This window comes from Heterostelium album (assembly GCF_000004825.1).
Source record: "Heterostelium album PN500 unplaced genomic scaffold PPL_scaffold14, whole genome shotgun sequence".
Classification (NCBI taxonomy): domain Eukaryota; phylum Evosea; class Eumycetozoa; order Acytosteliales; family Acytosteliaceae; genus Heterostelium; species Heterostelium album.
The window spans coordinates 91,544-110,208 of NW_008805076.1; the positions used below are offsets into that span (position 1 = coordinate 91,544).

At 33.3% G+C, this 18,665-nt stretch overlaps 6 protein-coding genes across 6 annotated transcripts; 3 read left to right on the forward strand and 3 right to left on the reverse strand.

Annotated features, from left to right (window-relative positions):
* Positions 1 to 252: 252 nt before the first annotated feature.
* On the forward strand, positions 253 to 1,985 carry PPL_10412 (uncharacterized protein; the record flags this gene model as incomplete). Its single annotated transcript, XM_020581188.1, has 2 exons — positions 253 to 571; positions 643 to 1,985. 2 exons carry the CDS (start codon positions 253 to 255, stop codon positions 1,983 to 1,985), a joined length of 1,662 nt encoding a protein of 553 aa, XP_020428328.1.
* A 178-nt stretch (positions 1,986 to 2,163) lies between these two features.
* PPL_10413 (glycerol kinase 5) lies at positions 2,164 to 5,481 on the forward strand (the record flags this gene model as incomplete). Its single annotated transcript, XM_020581189.1, has 3 exons — positions 2,164 to 2,208; positions 3,003 to 4,575; positions 5,468 to 5,481. The coding sequence occupies 3 exons, from the start codon at positions 2,164 to 2,166 to the stop codon at positions 5,479 to 5,481; spliced, it is 1,632 nt and encodes a 543-aa protein (XP_020428329.1).
* Positions 5,482 to 5,710: 229 nt separating this feature from the next.
* PPL_10414 (SulP family inorganic anion transporter) lies at positions 5,711 to 8,375 on the reverse strand (the record flags this gene model as incomplete). Its single annotated transcript, XM_020581190.1, has 2 exons — positions 5,711 to 6,250; positions 6,321 to 8,375. 2 exons carry the CDS (start codon positions 8,373 to 8,375, stop codon positions 5,711 to 5,713), a joined length of 2,595 nt encoding a protein of 864 aa, XP_020428330.1.
* Positions 8,376 to 9,859: 1,484 nt separating this feature from the next.
* PPL_10415 (uncharacterized protein) lies at positions 9,860 to 12,106 on the reverse strand (the record flags this gene model as incomplete). Its single annotated transcript, XM_020581191.1, has 4 exons — positions 9,860 to 9,967; positions 10,051 to 11,672; positions 11,774 to 11,990; positions 12,101 to 12,106. 4 exons carry the CDS (start codon positions 12,104 to 12,106, stop codon positions 9,860 to 9,862), a joined length of 1,953 nt encoding a protein of 650 aa, XP_020428331.1.
* A 1,937-nt stretch (positions 12,107 to 14,043) lies between these two features.
* On the reverse strand, positions 14,044 to 16,886 carry mrd1 (RNA-binding region RNP-1 domain-containing protein; the record flags this gene model as incomplete). Its single annotated transcript, XM_020581192.1, has 4 exons — positions 14,044 to 15,321; positions 15,400 to 15,816; positions 15,854 to 16,670; positions 16,774 to 16,886. 4 exons carry the CDS (start codon positions 16,884 to 16,886, stop codon positions 14,044 to 14,046), a joined length of 2,625 nt encoding a protein of 874 aa, XP_020428332.1.
* Positions 16,887 to 17,761: 875 nt separating this feature from the next.
* PPL_10417 (uncharacterized protein) lies at positions 17,762 to 18,163 on the forward strand (the record flags this gene model as incomplete). The annotated part of the gene is made up of 1 exon (XM_020581193.1): positions 17,762 to 18,163. One exon carries the CDS (start codon positions 17,762 to 17,764, stop codon positions 18,161 to 18,163), a length of 402 nt encoding a protein of 133 aa, XP_020428333.1.
* Between the last annotated feature and the right edge of the window lie 502 nt (positions 18,164 to 18,665).

Consider the following 18,665-nt stretch of genomic DNA (forward strand, 5'->3'; position numbering starts at 1 on the left):
ATTAACATGATCGATCTAACACTTTTTGTTTACAATTGGTACCCATAAATTACTGTAAAGATATTCAATCTTCGATCAATCTAAATTAAAACAACTACATTCTAAAATAGTTCTGATATCAATAGACTATTGCCTGCCAAATTACAACAAACTATTGGTAGATCATCAGAATAAAAGAAAGAATAAATTAATATTTTTGATCTTTTTTTTTTTTTTTGTTTTTCATTCATTTCTTTAATGATCATTAAAGAAATGAATGAAAAAAATAAAGAACATCTACTTGTTAATCTTCCATTATTACTTCTTAGTCATATTATAAATAGAATACCTGATAATTTAGATAGAATATGTTGGAGTTTAGTTTGTAAGAGATGGTTTGATAATAGAGATAAATATATTTGGTTCAACACCGATGAAATCAGTTTGATGTCAAATAATAATAGTACTTCATCATTTCATTTACAATCATATAAATCAATCTATTTGAAATCGATAGGTAAAAGAGAATGTACATTAGGTATTGGTTCAATCACTCTTTATAATCCAAAATATGACTATTCAATTGATAATCGTAAGTTTGTTTGTCTTTTAAATAAAATAAAAAAAGATAGATATATATTAATTATTTAAACTTCATTTTAGAATCATTTCATAAACTTAAAAGTATTCCATCGAATGTAACTACTGTTATTTTAAAAGATGCACCAAGACTTAATCCTCTTTATAAAAATGTTTTCAATGATTCTCCGCCTGATTCCGAACATCTTTGTAGGTTGTTATTACAATCTCCAAATGTAAAGGAATTGAGATACTGTCGAACACTCAAATACAGATTGCCAGATTCCATTCAAAAACTATCTATCTGCTTGGCGTATGGTGAAAAGATGACAGCCAACAACATTCCACGTCAAGTTCAAAGTATTTCTTTAAATTGCAACTTTTTCGATCGACCATTTACTAGAGATGTTTCTGGTAATCAGAATCATCAAGTGATAGAACCAGGTGTACTACCAACCTCACTGAAACATCTGTATCTGGGATATGGTAGTATTCAACTCCACCCAGAATCACTGCCAGCCAACCTAGAAGTTCTACAGATAGGAAGAGTGGCACCGCCAACCGGGTTGTTATTACCAAACACTCTTCATACAATACTAGAGATATCATCGTGTTGGACTCCAATGTTAATGACACTACCTCATCTAACTACTCTGTCACTACGTGATAGTACTCGCTCATTGGTCATCAATGAACTTCCACCAACTTTGACCGACCTGTCATTTTCAGGTGATTATCAACTTAACTTTGAAATGCCCCCGACTATCACACATTTGGATCTTAGCAATTGTAGATTCGAGTACTATCAAATATTCCCAGTGACATCAAACTACCGACTTGAAGTTCTAACGACAACAAAGTTACCAAAACAACAACAGACAAACGTTCACATTTCAAAATTGGTATTTCAATGTCTTACTCTAGGAACACTCACACCTGGAATAATTCCAGCCGGAATCGAATCATTGGATCTATCGATGAGCATAAACAACATCTCGGTTGGATCCATACCAGAGTCAGTGAAACACTTGTCATTAAATATGGTATATGAAAGTTATCAGGATGTCATTCCGGAAACAGTTGAAACACTTCAGTTGCACAGAACCGATTCACTAACAACCAACATTATTCCAAAAACATTGAAAACCTTGATCATACCGTTTTCAAAATCAACACTTCAGTTCATTCCTCGACCACTTCCACCAAAAATCATCTTTCGTGAAACCGATCTCCAACACGCATCTCACATAAGAAAACTTGATCACCAATATTATCTATTGTTTGGCAAACCAATGGAGGAATTCAAAGGAATGTTTACCAGTGAAAGACAACCAGCTTTTCATTTCACAACAGCAATCTTTCATGAATCTAAATTCATTGATCTACTTTCACGCCACGCCAATCAATTTAAAACATTCGACAAATAAACAAGTCAAAAAAAAAACAAATATTATTCATCTTATAATTTATCAAGTTATCGACCTATGACAACGATAATATCATACAATCTGATAACAAAAAGTACTTAGAAACGTTTGATAAAAAAAACTTTCCAATTAATGGTGATGTTGTCTCCATAAAGTCAGATGTGTGGAGGCTAATACTATGTGGCTCTATTTGAAAGAGATACGAGATTCCTCGATGATAATGGTACTCTTGATAACATTGTCGTTATAAAGGGTTGTTGTGAAAAGAGATGATTATTTTAGAACAAATATAATATTTAAAAAATAGTTTTTAAAAACAAAGTTGAAAACATTCACTGGTGTGCAGCTATTAATAGCATTACATATATACATTGCAAAAGCCTGATAAACCATCTTTTAAATTTAGTGTTGGCAGAAACACTAAATTTCATTTCATAGTAGTAGTACTCCTAACTAAAATATCATCTTTATTTGAGAGAGGCAAGCAGAATTTGTAAAATTGATAACTAATAACCAATCAATATCTAATGATTCTATCACCTTTTTGTTATTATGTTCGTTCTTCTTTGTTGTTATAATTAATCATTATTGATCTTCTTTCATCAAAATCGAATACAAATAAATCAAATTTAAAATATTATAATAAAACTCTGCAGAATCATTTCATTGTTTAAATTAAGAATAGATGTCATCATTTATTTTTATTGAATTCCGATTTTTTTTGGGGATCGGTTAAAATTTGACTAATTCAACTCCAAAAAAAACCATTTTTATTTTATGAATGAAAGTCCAGATTTATGATGCAAAGGCAACACAATAATGCATTTATTTTGTAATTGTTTTTTAAAGTTTGACAAGTTAAAAGAAGAAGTTTATTTTGTTGCAATAATTTAATATTATTATTTTACATTTTAATTTATAAATATTATTATTTAATTTGTACATATATTATTATTATTTTTTATATATTTTATTTAATAATTGTATATTAGTTTATTTTAGTTTATATTAGTTTAGTTTAGTTTTGTATTTTTTATTTATTATATGGACCCATTTAATAATAAAATAGGAGGAGAAGAAGAAGATCATATAACTTCAACTGTAGATAACAGTGGAAGAAATGATAATAATGCTAGTAGTAGTAGTAATATGAACATGAATATGAATATGAATATTAATGGAGCTAGTAGTAATGGTAATGGTAATACAGTTGCAGACTTAATATTAGCAATAGATGTTGGAACTACAAATATTAGAGCTATCATTTTCGATCCGTTGTTGAATATTGTATCAAAATCAACACAGAATATACCTTTGATAATCGATCAGAATAGACCGGGCTATATCGAGCAGGATCCCATATTGATGTGGGAGATGTGTAAGGTTGTTGTGAAGGATGCCATTAGTTTGTCACCGGCTGCCTCGCATCCCGAGAGAATCAGATGTCTGGGCATTACCAACCAGCGTAGCACTTTTCTGACATGGCGTCGTGATACTGGCAAACCGATACACAATCTCATCACCTGGCAAGATACTCGCTCAGCAGAGATCTGCAAGAACACCAACAATTCATTCGCTGTCAAGGGTATACACGGTGCGACGCGATTCGCTCATCTCTTCACAGGCAAACCGAGATTCTTGCAGGCTAGCTACCTCGATGTCACCACTGCACATACGTCGTCGCGTCTCGCGTGGATACTGGAGAATCACGCCGAAGCAAAGAAAGCGGCGAAAGAGGAGCAAATGATGTTTGGAACGATCGATACTTGGCTGCTGTGGAATCTGACGGGTGGAAAGACACACGCCACCGACTACAGCAACTTTAGTACCACTGGACTGTACGACCCATTCGAAATGACCTACAACAAAGTGGTATTCTATCTCTTCAATATACCTTATCATATCATGCCAAAGATCTGTGATACCAGCTATCACTATGGTGAGACGCTGCAGGAGCTGTTTGGCGTCGCCATACCGATCACCTCGTTGTGTGGCGACCAGCAATCTGCAATGTTTGGTGAGTGTTGCTTTAAGGAGGGCGACACCAAATTGACTATTGGAACAGGTTGTTTTGTAAATATCAATACAGGTTCACAGGCACGTGCTTCTCGCTACGGAATGTACCCGTTGATCGGCTGGAAAATTGGCTCGGAGATCACCTATGTTATGGAGGGAAAGGGTATGGCTGCGGGTACAGTAGTCGATTGGGCACAGTCGTTCGGTATGTTTGAATCGCCAGTGGATACATCGGATATGGCTGCATCGGTACCGCACTCACAGGGTGTAGTATTCGTGCCGGCACTGACTGGTTTGGCGCCGCCACAAAACGATCCAAAAGCGCGTGGACTCATCATTGGATTGACACCATCCACCAGAAAAGAACATGTAGTGAGAGCATTGCTAGAGTCGTTTGGATATCGTTGTAAAGAGCTGATAGATAGCATTATCTCGGATAACTATTGTCGCATCAAGAAGGTTGTCGCCGACGGCGGTGTCTGTCAGAACGACTTTGTCATGCAATTCACATCGGATATTTGTAATATTAATATAGATAGAGCGGCTCACCCAGAGATGACAGCGGCAGGAGTATGTATGTTGGCAGGATTGAATGTAGGAATATGGAAATCGAAAGATGATCTTGTCAAACTGAGACAGAGCTCTCGTATTTTTGTCAATGGAATGAACAGAGACGTTATCAAAAAGCATTTCAAACGATGGACCAGAGCAGTCAGAAGATCGATGCACTGGGCATCCGAAGACAGTTTCAGTACCGCCAACGATGGGTTTGGTGAGGGGAGTGATGATGAATCAAACTACTCACCACACAACTCACAAAAGAAAATGCCTACTGTAGCAAATTAATTAATATGAACATTTTAATAAATATAAAATATATAAATATATAAAGAATTTTATAATATAAATCAATTATTGTTTTGAATTCAGGTCATCATATTGCATAATGAGAGATAAAAATGAATTGATTAATTAAATTCTATTGACATTCATAGTTTCTTTATTCAAAGATGATACACCATTTAAGTTAAGGTTTTGAAGATTTTCTTTATTTTTTGATAAAATTTAATTCAAAAATATTTTATTAGGTTTTTAAATTTTTTAAACTTACTGAGTAACATTTTCAAAAGGTGTTTAAAACAAACAATATCTATATAAATAAATTTATTTCTTTTTCTTTTTTTTGATTTGTTCTGAATCTCTTGTATTTATAATAAGAATCCATTGAGTATAGAATTGTTTCAATATATTTTATTTTAACTAAATTTTATTTCATTTATTTTTATGTTAAATTTGAACTTTGCTATTGATTCTGTCATCTAAAAAAACAAAACCCTATCCAAAAATAATCTTCTTTCATATATTACTACCAAATTGATTTTTTTCTATATTAATCATATTAAATTTTTAATCTTTATCAATATTTTATTTATAAAATTTTAAATATTATTTTTATTTATTTTTAGTTTGTGAATTATAATAAAATAGGTTTAGATTGTTTTAAATAAAAACAATTTAAATATTGTCAATTTTTGTATTGTGATCAATCATATTATTTATAAGAAAATTTTAACCAATCGTCAATAAAATAGAATAAACAAAATGGGGACGAAGATAAAATCAAATTAATGTTTAATTATCAAACATTGATAGAGTGTCAAAATTTCTTTGTGTTTAAAAGATGAGTAAAAAGAAAAAATTTATATAATTTAATTCTTAACAATTTGATCTATTTCAATTTGTTGTTGTTCTTCTGTTTCAACTGATTTTGATGATGCCATCAGTGGACTTGTCAGTGTGGACGAATTTGATAAAAAGTTTCTACGACCTTGTCTCATGAGATAGAGATGATGTTCAACAGCATCGTTTACCGTCCAGAAGAAATGATTGGCACCAAGAGTATCGACCACTCCACCTTTCTTTAGGAGATCTCTGATGTAACCTTTGATCGATGCATAGTAAATAACCAACTGTCGATGTTTAAACTCTTCGACAAACTCTCGCAGCATTCTCAAACCTGTTGAATCGATATCGTTCATACTACTACAATCGATGATGATTGCACCCTTCGTTGGATTACCATCGATATCCACAGTGACCAAGCCATCTACATCCGCTAGATCCGTCTCACTATCCGATAGTTCAAAACGATCCGATTTCTTTGTTGGTTCATACTGCCTCAGTTTTTTCTTTATATATTGAGTGTTTGCAAAATAAATAGATCCATCAATTCTAACAACTTTTATACCCTATTATTATAATTAATATGAATTAGTTTTGTTTCTATCAATTTATATATTAATAATTATTTATAGTTACTTTAAAAGTTTCAGCTTGTGGTACTCTTTTAATGTTTTTATATAATTCTGTGCCTGGAAGTCTACCTAGCTCGGCGAATGGTGGATAGGCACTCTTGTAGATGATCAAGAGAAGTGAACAAACGATACCAATCATGATTCCTTGAAGAATACCAAGGAAAATAGTCGAGAGGAACGAAATCAAGTATAGCATTAGATCCCTTCGATGTACTTTCCACAGATCCAGTGCAATCTTTACTTCGATGAGATCTGCAACTGCCACCACAACAATACTGGCTAGAATCGAACGAGGAAGGAACATGATCACTCTTGTGAGGAAAAACAAAGAGAAAATGATGATAACAGCGGTGATGAAACCAGAGATCTGTGATTTAGCACCAGATTGCAAATTGACTGCTGTTCTCGAGAGTGATGCACCGATTGGGAAAGAAAGGAAGAACGATCCAATGAAATCTGACATTCCTAGCGCGAGCAACTCTTGATTTGCGTCGATTGGATATTGTTCTTTCTCGGCAATCTTTGTACTCACGGAAACAGAGCTAATGAATCCTACCAGCACCAACACCAAAGCACCGGGAGTGATTCTCACAACGACATTGAACCAATTGCCAGACTCTGGATAACCCTCGGTTGTTCTGATCGTTGGGAATGTAGGTGATGGGAAATTCGAGGGGATCACTCCAACCGTCGAGATATGAGCACGTTTCTCAAGGTCAAACACCCAAGAGATAAATGTAAGAATGACAACAATCAGCAAGGGACCTGGAAGTTTCAACTTGTATCGAGAGTTGACCTTTTTAATCGCGAATAGAAATGCAATGCCTGCGAAGGCTATCAAAACCGACCACCAATTGGTACGCTTTATCTCGATGAGATACCGGATTAGGAGTAGCGGTAGGAAGTTTGACGATTGTATACCACTATAGATTCCAAAGATATGCTTGATCTGGCTGCTACTAATGATAATGGCACAGCCACTGATGAAACCAGTCTTCACTGGATCACTAAGGAAATTCGCTACGAAACCGAATCGCAGTAGTCCAAATATTATTTGATAGACGCCACAGACGAACGCGAGCAATATCGATACCGTCACACGCCGTTCCATGTCGTGGTTATCTATTCCCACCTCGCCATTCACCGTTTCCAGCACCAGCAACGAAATGATAGCAAAAGGACCCATAGACAACTCACGTGAAGTACCAAAGATACAATAAACAAAGATCGGAACAATAGAACTGTAGAGACCGTACACCGACGGCAGCTCCGCCACCATTGCATACGCCATACCCTGTGGAATCAACATGACACCCACAGTCAACCCAGCGATAATATCGCCCCGCAAATTATTCTTTATATTATATTTAGGCAGCCAACTAACGATTGGCAGCAAACCCAGTAGATAGTGTATGAATCTTTTCTTGTGTTTCTTTTCGAATTTGAATTGTCGAATCTGACGGATGGTCGACATGAATATATCGTCGTCGTTGTTGCCAACCAGTGTTGGTGTGAACGAATGTGGTGTAGGATCGTGATCTGCACCCGATGCATACTTTAGCGTTGAATGGTCGGTGAATGCATTGCTACTGCCATCCGTCCTTATCTCATCCATCTCAATAGCGGAATCCAAATCTACAGGTGGCACCGATGATGTCGGCATCTTCTGTCGACCACCAGAACCAATAACTTTCGGTGAAGATACCGAAGAGTAATAGGGTGAAGTCGGTTGACTTATACGCAGCGATTGATTCAACTTTGAAGGTGGAACATAGTACAAATCCATTGATTCCGACACCTCACGTTCCTTCGCCAGAAGTGATTCCTGATCGAACTCTCTACTTCTCGTCAACAGACTGGTAGAATCTGCTCCATCGTGATTATGTCTACCAGTCTGTTGTTGCTGTTGTGTATTTGGTGAGAGAGGTTGGTCATTCACCAAAATAACAGTATTCTTTAAACCATTACTATTACTACTACTACTATTATTATTATTATTATCATTCTGACTTCCACCTGAATCATTCAATGATGAATACTTATTATTTTTATTTGACATTTATTTTTTATAATTTATCCAACATCGATGTTAATAAAAAAAAAAATATCTAAATAAAATTTTTTTAAACTATCTTTTTCGGAATTTGAAAGATATCTGTAAATTAATTTTAAACTATGAGTTCATATTTAATGAAATTTAATGTTATTAATTATTAACAAAAGATAAAAGAGTTTATTTATAGTAAAGATATCTTACTTTTTAATTAATATATATCAATGATGATTGTAACAAAGATATATAAAATATGAATAAATAAATTTGTAATTTCGAGACAATCAATTATTATTACTTGATATTGTTATTGTTTTATTGATTTGATAGATATTTTAAACACAAATAAAAATCAAATTACAACAACTATTGTTTTTTTGTTTGTTTTATTTGTTTTATTTGTTTACTAATAGTGGTTGTTTGTTTTTTTCGTTAATTGAATCGATATGAAATAAATAATTGTTATTGTTGTTAGATAATATTATCTAAATTTGATATTATTAATAATAAATAGATAATATGTATAGATAGTGATTTCTTAAAGTTATATTTCATAAATGAGGTATTTTTGTTGTTTGTATTTATATCTGTTGTTATTGTTTAAAATGAACGCCAGCCACTACAAAAAAAACATGTGGGTTACAGCACACATTGGAACTAGCCAGTGAACATTTTGGTTTTGGGAAATTTTAAATTTCACTGTTTTTTGTTTATTTTTTTTTTGTTAATTTTCATTTTTTTTGGATCAACAAAATGGTTATTGATTCGTCTACTTTTAGACTTATAAGTGCTATTCTTTTTTTGATTATATTTATTTCTATTCTATTGGTGGTTAACTTTTCGTTTTGATTGAAAAAAGTATACCCACCACCACCCACAGGCAAAGTTTCACCATTATCACCATTTATCATCTTTTTCACTAATTTCACCATTATCATTCGTTCATTCAATAAACCAACCACACAGTTTCTAAATATTAAGGGTGATAACAACCAATGCTATTCATTATTTTTCACCTTTATTCACTAATTATTACTAATCAACGTAGTCAATTGAAAAAGCTAACATGATTGGTTTTATTCTCACCATTTTTCATCTTTTTCACCATTTTTCACCATTTATCATCTTTTTCACCACCACTTTCACCATTAGTTTACATAATATTACCCAATAGAGTAGAGCGAATGCATTCACTACTTTCAGATAAACTTTAAAATTGCGTTGTCATTGTTGTTGGGGTTATGTATAAATACAATATGATAAGGTTTTATTTGTTGATAATGAAAATGAAATGATATGATTATATATTATATTAATATTCGCATTTGTTGGTTTGGTTGGTTGGTGATTTGATTTTGTTTATACATGTTTTTGTTGACAAACACAACTACTACTACTACTACTAATTGGTAGTAGATTATTTGATTTGTCAACCTCTATTTAAAATTTGATAATTATAATTGGATATCTGTTGTTGTTGTTGTTGATTATTAATCGCTTGCTGTCGCCCAAGATATGATTCTACGATCAAAACTACTCGAAAAAATAACACTATCGTCATTACTCCATGCTGTACTAGTCGCCATCAATTTATGACCCTAAGTGATATTATTAATATATACGTTAATATAATTCTATATTACTAAACAACAAAACTTTAATTAACAAGCTTTCTACTTACATATTTATATTGATCTCTCATCTTTCCTTTTCTGTTTCCATTGATATCATACACTGAGATTCTACCGTCGTCTTGTGGTATTGCTATTACTGCGGCTGGAGTGCTCTGTGATACAGAGAGTCGGTTGATTGGCAGTGGACAACGAATGGAGGTCTTGCAGTTTTTGGTTTGTCGGATATCCCAGACTTTGACGGTTCGATCATCGCCACCACTCACAATGTGTCCACCATCGTAGGTGTGCATCGCAGAGTTGACCGCTTCTTGGTGACCATGGATCGACTCCACTGGTCCGCCGCCGCTGCCAGATGATCTTGCATCCCAAACACGAATAACACCGTCGGTCGAAGTCGTAATGGCGTAGTTCAAGCTCGGCACCGAAGTGATATTGGTGATGCGATGTACTTTCTCCATGCAGACACCGGTTGCCGTAGATATGGTTCGTCCATTCTCTGTGTTCCACCAGCGAATTGAGTTGTCCCAACTGGCGGAAACAACTGTGCTATTCGACGTCCAGACGGCAGCTGTCACCGGACCCGTATGTCCTTTCAACTCTAGCAGTGGAGTTCGCAATATATTGTATCCATGTTCATTCTGTTGCTGTTGATGTGAAACTATATTATGTTGAATCTGTTCAATCTCATCGATCGATCCTCTTAACTCTAGTTCCGGTGAACTTGGTGGTTGTTGTTGTGGAAGTGAAAGTTGAGGTGGTTGATGATGTTGTTGTTGTTGAGTATTTTGATGTTGATGATGTTGTTGATTAAAATTGAAATTCAAATCTTCATCGAATCTATCCAACGAATCGTCATCCGATTCAAAGTCATCTTCAGGTTCTGAAAGATCATTCATTTCAAATTGTTCCTCTTGATATTGATGTTGTTGTTGTTGTTGTTGATGCGCTGGTTGTGATAAACTGAACACTTCATCTCTTGATCTCTGTCTTTCCAATAGAGGTGTCCATAACTTTACTTTATTCTTATCGTTCTGACTTGGTCTTCCCAAGATTGGTGATGATGGTACCTGTTGTTGTTGCTGCTGCTGCTGTTGTTGATCTTTACTCAGTATTCCTCCTGTCTGTAGTTGTATTTGTTGTTCTAATAGTGTATTCTTAATTGGTGTATTATCTTGTTTGGCAGACGACGATGAAGTGGCAATGCCAAGCGAGTGAAACGGCTGTTGTTGCGGTGCCATCTGTGAGATGTTTGCAGTGGCTGACGAAGAGGATTGCGACGATTGCGGCACGGGAGAACGCATTCCGCTCTGTGAGAAGCGGTCGGTCGGCACCTTGAAGATGTGTATCGTTTTGTCACCGCTGGCGGTACACACCAACTTCTCACTCGGGTGAAAACGCACACTATTCACGGTGCCGGTGTGCGCACTGTAGACCAACGGCATCTTTGATCCGTCGACAGACCATATTCTCGCGGTTCGATCCGACGAGCAAGTCGCAAATATAAATATATCCCAAGGACTGGTTGTCACCTCCCAAATGCCATCGCGATGTCCAACGTAATCTCTCACGCGAATCCACTTGTGCGATCCATCACGCTTCGAACTCGACGACGACTTTTGATGTTTCGGTTTCTTTATCTTTGCCAACTTTCCTGCTTTCGAACCCAATGCTTCATTTGATAATATAATAGTATTTAAATCTAGATTGGATTATCAATATCAAATGTTGTTAATAACAAGTTGACAACTATCATATCATGTAATATCATACTCTGTTTAATTGGATTTGTATTCGAACTCGAAGAGAGCAGTGATGGTTTTGAAGTTGATGGTAATCCACATCTTGCTCGTAACTCTTGATTCTCCTCCCAAAGTAGATTGTATTCGTTCTCCAGTTTCACCAGCAACTCTTTGAATCTCTCTTTAGACGGTTGCTGCCCACCACTTCCATTGCTAATCTTGGCAATCTCTTTGGATAGTTTTTCCTTCTTTAGAAATAGTAACACCATGACAATGATAATTGTTAGTTTAGTAATAATTAGGTGGTGTCAAACATTATATAATGTTATGTTATAATATATATATTTAAATAGCATACCTCCATATTTATTTATTTTTAATTTCCTATATTTGTATATTTAAATATTTTGTATATATTTTTAATTTAAATATAACAACATCTATTATATTATATATTTGTAAAATTAAATCTCATAGCAAATAAAAAACTTTCTAATCCAACCTAATTGAATAACTATGCAAATGAACTAACTGTACTGTACAGTTCATAAACCCCACAGTCTAATATGTTATGTTAGCTATCGTATAAATAACACTCACACACTTAGACTGCGACTATAACTATGACTATGACTCTATATATATATTAATTACTTTTTGCTATCACCCCACTTTCAAACACTAACTAATTTAATTTATCAAACTAAAATGCTATTAGATATTTTAAATAAACTAGAAATATATATATAATAAAATATAATATAACTTTGAAAAACAAGTAATTTATATTTTCCGACCACTAAACTAACTAATTATTGTTATCTGCTTTTTGTTTTTAATTTATGATAAATGAATGAATTCTATTACTAAACTAAAACTAATTTAGATGAAAAACTAATGTTAATAATAGTTTTTCATTAATTAATTAATATGGATATAAAAGTAAAATAAGGAAGTAAGAGTGAGGTGTTTTAATAAATATAAATATGATTGAAATGATACATTGCAATGCAACGCAAAACTCTAGCAGAGTGCTCTGATATTAATAATTAATTTTAATTTAATTTAATATTTAGTGTCTGTATAGTACATAACTATACTACTATATATTGTTGTTTGTATAAACTAATTAAATATATCAAAAGATTAAAATGACATTTTTTATATCCACAAAGTGACAACCAATACTATTATTATCTAATGAATTGGTGTGTATGGGAGATAAGCTTATGCATTATTCCGAATTTTTTTAAATTTGATGGTTGTGTATAGATGCATGAGGATGTGGTAAAATCCAATACACCCAAATTTAATTTTTAATATTGTATTGATAATTATGATCATCCTCATCAACACACATTATTTTTTGTAAAAATATCGCATATAGTTATTATCAATCATCCATCACAAGATCTTGAAACATCATATTCATTTAAAGTTTAATATTTGAATTGTTAATTCTAGATTTGATTGATTTGATTGATCTGATTTGATTGTTCACTCACTAACTAACTGTATTATTATCATACTATTATTATTATTAATATATAAAGACATCTCTTTAGTTTAAGTTTAGCTGCACTACAATATTTGCCATTATAAAAAATAAAAAATAAATAATAAAAAAAAATATTGGAAATTAAAAAGATTAAAATAATAATAATTACATTTGCTTTGTTGTTTGGTTTGTTATGTATGCTCTAGTTTGTTTGTTTGTTTCTTTTTCTTGATTGATGTTATAATAATACAGATTACAACTGTAACTTTGCAAAATTGGTACAATGATGTTATATTTTTAGTTGTGAAGTTTGCTGATGATAATTATTTGGTATTTGGTAATGTGTGTGTGGAGCTGGCATTAAAACCCTGATTAAAGAATCAAGCACACAATTCCCTTCGTCTAATAATAAAAAAAATAAAACAACAAATCAAATAAAAGTAATTTTTATTTAAAATTTAATTTTATTTGAATCAATGCTATTAATAAAAAAACTCACAACCCTCATCAACACCAAACTAAAAAAAATCAACTCGATTTTGTTGTTTTTGCTTTTAAGATTTTGTAAGTCAAAAAAGAATCGTGCATCGGTGTTAAATCAAGCAAAGTTTTGGGCAAAAAAGCAAAAACTAATACAGATCTTAACATGATCGAAAAACTAACTAAATACACACACAAACCAACCAAAATTTTATTACTAAAATTGGTTTGTTGTTTGAGTTAAAACAAAATTGTAGAAAATCAAATCTTGAGTTTTAGCTAAAAGATAATAATAAATATCTATTTATATTATTTTTATTTCTTTATTTCTTTAATTTATTATATTCTTCAGTTGCTTTTTGACGTAGTTGATCGATGTTCTTATCAAGCTCGGCAAACTCCAACACGAGATGTCTTCCGTAAAGATGAGAGTTTCTGAGAGCATCCATTGCGTTCTTCGCTTCTTGCTCCGTGAGATACTGCACGAAACCGAAACCTCTGTGACCACCGGTCGGTTTCTTGGGAATACGCACGGATTGCAGTTCTCCGTAGGTGGCAAATAGCTTACGGACTTCGGCGGGCGACGCCTCGAATGGAATGTTCTTGACGGAGATCTTCGTGGAGACGACGTTGGCCGGTGTCGGATCGATGGAACGCTTGGCGTTCGCTGGTAACTCCTTGGTAGCCGATGCCTTATCGGACAACTTCAAAACGATCTCGTGGCCATCGACAGTTGCATTGTGCCACTTCTTGATACACTCGTAGGCACCCTGTTTCGTTCCAAACTCTGCAAAACCATAACCGTGCGACAACTTCTCGCCGGTCTTATGATGCAACTTCGTAGCGACATTGACACTGATAAAGTCACGAATACTCTTGAATCTCTCGCGCAAAGTCTCACTTGTTGTATCGAAATTAAGATTCTTAACAAACACATAAAATGTTTGTTTATCTTGTTGTTGTTGTTGTTGTTGTGGTTTGCTGCTATCTACTTCTTCATTTTCTTGTTTAACTATAATGTTGTTGTGGTTGTTGTTGTTCTTATCTTGTTGTTGTTTCTTATTATTGTTTTGTTGTTCTTTTTCTAACTTTTGTTGTTGTTTCTCTTGTTGACGTTGTTCTTGTTCGCGTTGTTCACGTTGCTTAATCTTGTCCTCGAGTGAGATGGCTTGTTTGGTGAAGACACCGATCGGTGCCCACTCGAGGTAGAGTGGAACATGGTGGAATTTAGTGTATGCCAAGTTCTGGAATGCCAACTTTGCTTCGCTGACATGGTAGAACTCGAGTAGTGCCAGTGTACGTGCCGGTGTCAACAAGACACGTGCCAACTCACCGAAACGACTAAACATTGTTTCCAACTCGGTCTGTGTAGTCTTGTGTGGAATGTTCTTCACCAGAATGACGGTCTTTGAACGCTCTATACCCTTGCCACCGATCTTCTCAATAACGACGCCTTCCTCCTCCAAAAACTTCTTTGTCTCATTGATAATATGTGTTTCCATCAGGGTCATTCTCACAGCCAAATCAGTCGCATTCGGATCCAACACCTCACCCTGTGTCAACTTGTATCTCTCTGCCAACGAACTAATAATAGCGTCAGACTGTAGAAAAAGAATAACAACAACATGTATTAATAAGATGATGTTAATAAACAAACTAAAGTTAAACAACTAACTTACTCTCATGAAAAGTGAATTCCAATTGTAGGTTGCACCGGCAGCAGCTTTTTGTTCTCTTTCTTTTTGTTGTTTGAATGAAGATGATTGGTTCTGTTGACCGTTTGAATCTTGTTGTTGTTGTTTCGATTGTTGTGTTATCTTGGCGGGTAGGATATGAACGAGACGACCTTGAATTGCTTTACCATCCATTTCGGTCATGGCACGCATAGCATTCTCTGGAATCATAAACAGTAGGAATGCAATTCCCTTTGATTTCTTTGAGTTTCTATCGATAGGTATATAGATCTCCGATAGCTTACCGAATGGCTCGAACAGCTTTTTCAAATCGTCCTCCGTAACTGTATACGCAAGATTTCTAATGAACAAACGACCTGTTTCACCAACGTCTTCTTCCACCTCTTGTTTCGCATAGTCATTCTCATATTTAAAAACCACTACCTTCTTTAAAATCTACTACTTTAGCTTCATCATCTTCTCCTCCTCCTTTTACTTCTTTTACTTTTTCTACTTTTTTAACTTTTTCTTCTTCTTCTTCTTCTTCTTCTTCACTTTCTTCTTCTTCTTCTTCATTTTCATCCTCATCTTCATCATCTTCACTATCTTCCTTATCATTACTATTATTCATCTTTGACTTTAACCAATCTAAATCTGAAATAGCTGAATCTTTTGCAAGTTTATTCTCCTCTGTTTCGTTTGTATCGTTTGACTTGTTATCGATTGGCATATCTTCGTAGAGATCATCGTCGTCGTCGTCATCTTCACCAGTCGTAGTGGTAGCACCTTTAATATCATCGTCAAACACAATCAAATCTTTGTTCTTCTTATAGTCATGTTCAATCTTTCTCTTCTTCTTTGTCTGATCTTGTTGTGCATCTTCACTCTTGACACGATCGTCATCGTTGTTCGACCAATTGTTTCGTTGTGTTCTCTGATGCATTCTCTTGAATTCCTGATACTCTGGATCGTTCTCGTCGATATCATCATCACCATCTCCACCAACACCCTTTCTTTTATTCTTTAATTTCTCTTCTGCATCTTTCTTCTTTTGTTGCTCAGTGAGTTGTTTCTGTTTCTCTAGTTCCTGTGCTTTGTTGAATGCCGATGAACCAGCAGAGTATTTACTCCATGGTCGTGAAACACTCTCGGAATCCACTGCCTTCTCAACAATGATCTTACTTGTATCCAAATAGGTATTGTTCAAAACCAACGCTTGTTTCGCTGCAGACTCTGACGAAAATCCAATGAATCCAAACATTCTTGATTTTCCATCTCTAAAATAACAAATAATAATAACATTTTAGAGAAAATGAGTAATTGTTCTAAATCTATTTATATATTTAGTTTTCTTTTGTTTAATGTTAACATTTGCCTTACCTTGATTTCATAATCTTACAGTCAGTGACTGTACCGAAACGTTCAAAGTGATCTTTCAATCTTTTCTCTGTTAGATGTTTAGGTAGCTGTTTAATACATACTCTTGTAGTCATATTATTTAATATTTAATATTGAATATATAAAAAGTAATAAAAAATAATCTAAAAAAATAGTTATAATAATTCAATTTTTGATTAAAAAATTTCGTTCGTTTTCTTATTTTTTTAATTTTATTTTTAATTAATTTTTTTTTTTTTTCAAGGTGATTTAAATTCATTTCAAATTTTCATTATTAATTTTATGATGAAAGGAATAATTAAATTCAACTATTATTTAATAGTTAATATTAACAAAACTTAGAATATTCTTTGAATCATATACTAATAAATTCTCATATCAGATTAAAACAATTATGATTACCTCAACCCTTTTTCATTTTCTTTTTTGAGAACTTATTTTTTAATCTTAAGTCATTCTTATTTTCTGTTAACAAATAGTTGAAATAAAATAAGCTAATAGTTAAAATAAATATGTTATTTTTTTTATGATTGAAAAATCTAAAAAATACTAAATATAGTTAAAAAATCGATATACTATCTTTGAAATTATTTAAAAATGTTCAAACTTTTCATCCCAATTTGGAAATTGTCATAGTCCAAAGAAACACAACTCTATGTTTTCAAAAAAAAAAGGAAAAGAAAATATATAAATTAATTAAAAAACCAACCATTTTTGGAAATTTTTAAAATGATTGATTATTTTTTGAGATAATCCCAAAAAGGAATAAAATAGTTTTCTTAAATTTGTCAGACAAAAAACTCTTAATAAATTTCTCTATTTCTATTTTGAGGTTATAACACTCCCTGGTAACAACTATTTATAGATGATGATTTGGACACCAAATAATTTCACTCAAAACAAAAACTATCAAACAAACAATCAGATAATTTTCAAATACAATTTAATTTAACTTATCACCTATTCCAAAATGACTTGGATTAGAGATAAAATCAACCAGCATCGAGCCAAGAAGGAGATGAAGAAGGAAGCCAAGCAAAAGACTTTGGTATCCAACTTTGATGAAACCTATTCTTCCAATGCCCCGTCGTCGAAGAAATCAAAGACCACTTCATTGTCCAGTAGCTCTGCACCAAGCGTTGTTCCATTATATGCAGTTGGTGCACTTGGTGGTGGTGGTACTACAGATTGTGGAAGTAACAACAGTCACCATCACAGCTCATCTCATTGCGATACCAGTTCCAGTGGCTACAGTGGACATCATGGCGGTGGATACTCTAGCTACTCCGGTGGTGACTATGGAGGTGGTGGCTATGGAGGTGGTGACTGTGGAGGTGGTGGTGACTGTGGAGGTGGTGGAGGTTGTTGTTAATTAAACCACCCAAATATCAATCATTGTACATAGTCCAAATTATCATATAAATATTATATTATTAAAATCATTCTTATCAATATTGTATATAAATGTAAATAATATCAATCTATCAACTCCATTCCTTCCCTCCTACCTACTCATACCTAACATATATTAACAAAAGAAAAAGAAAAGAAAAAAAAAAAACAACACCTTTTTAAAAAAAATTTAAGAAAATTTTAAAAAAAAACAAAAAAATAGTAATAATACATTAAATTAAACAAATAATTATAAATAAATAAATATTTATTAAATCCTAACAATAAGGTATATTGTTGGGTACTCAAACTTTATTTCTTTGTTTAAAATTTATTTTAGTGATAATACATACAATACTTTGTAAAATTGTGTAACAAAACAAAAAAATAAAAAAAAAATTGTTAAAACTTTACAATTTTGGTACAATAAAACTTTATTACTATAAACTATTTTTTGTTTAATAGAAACTATACATATGATG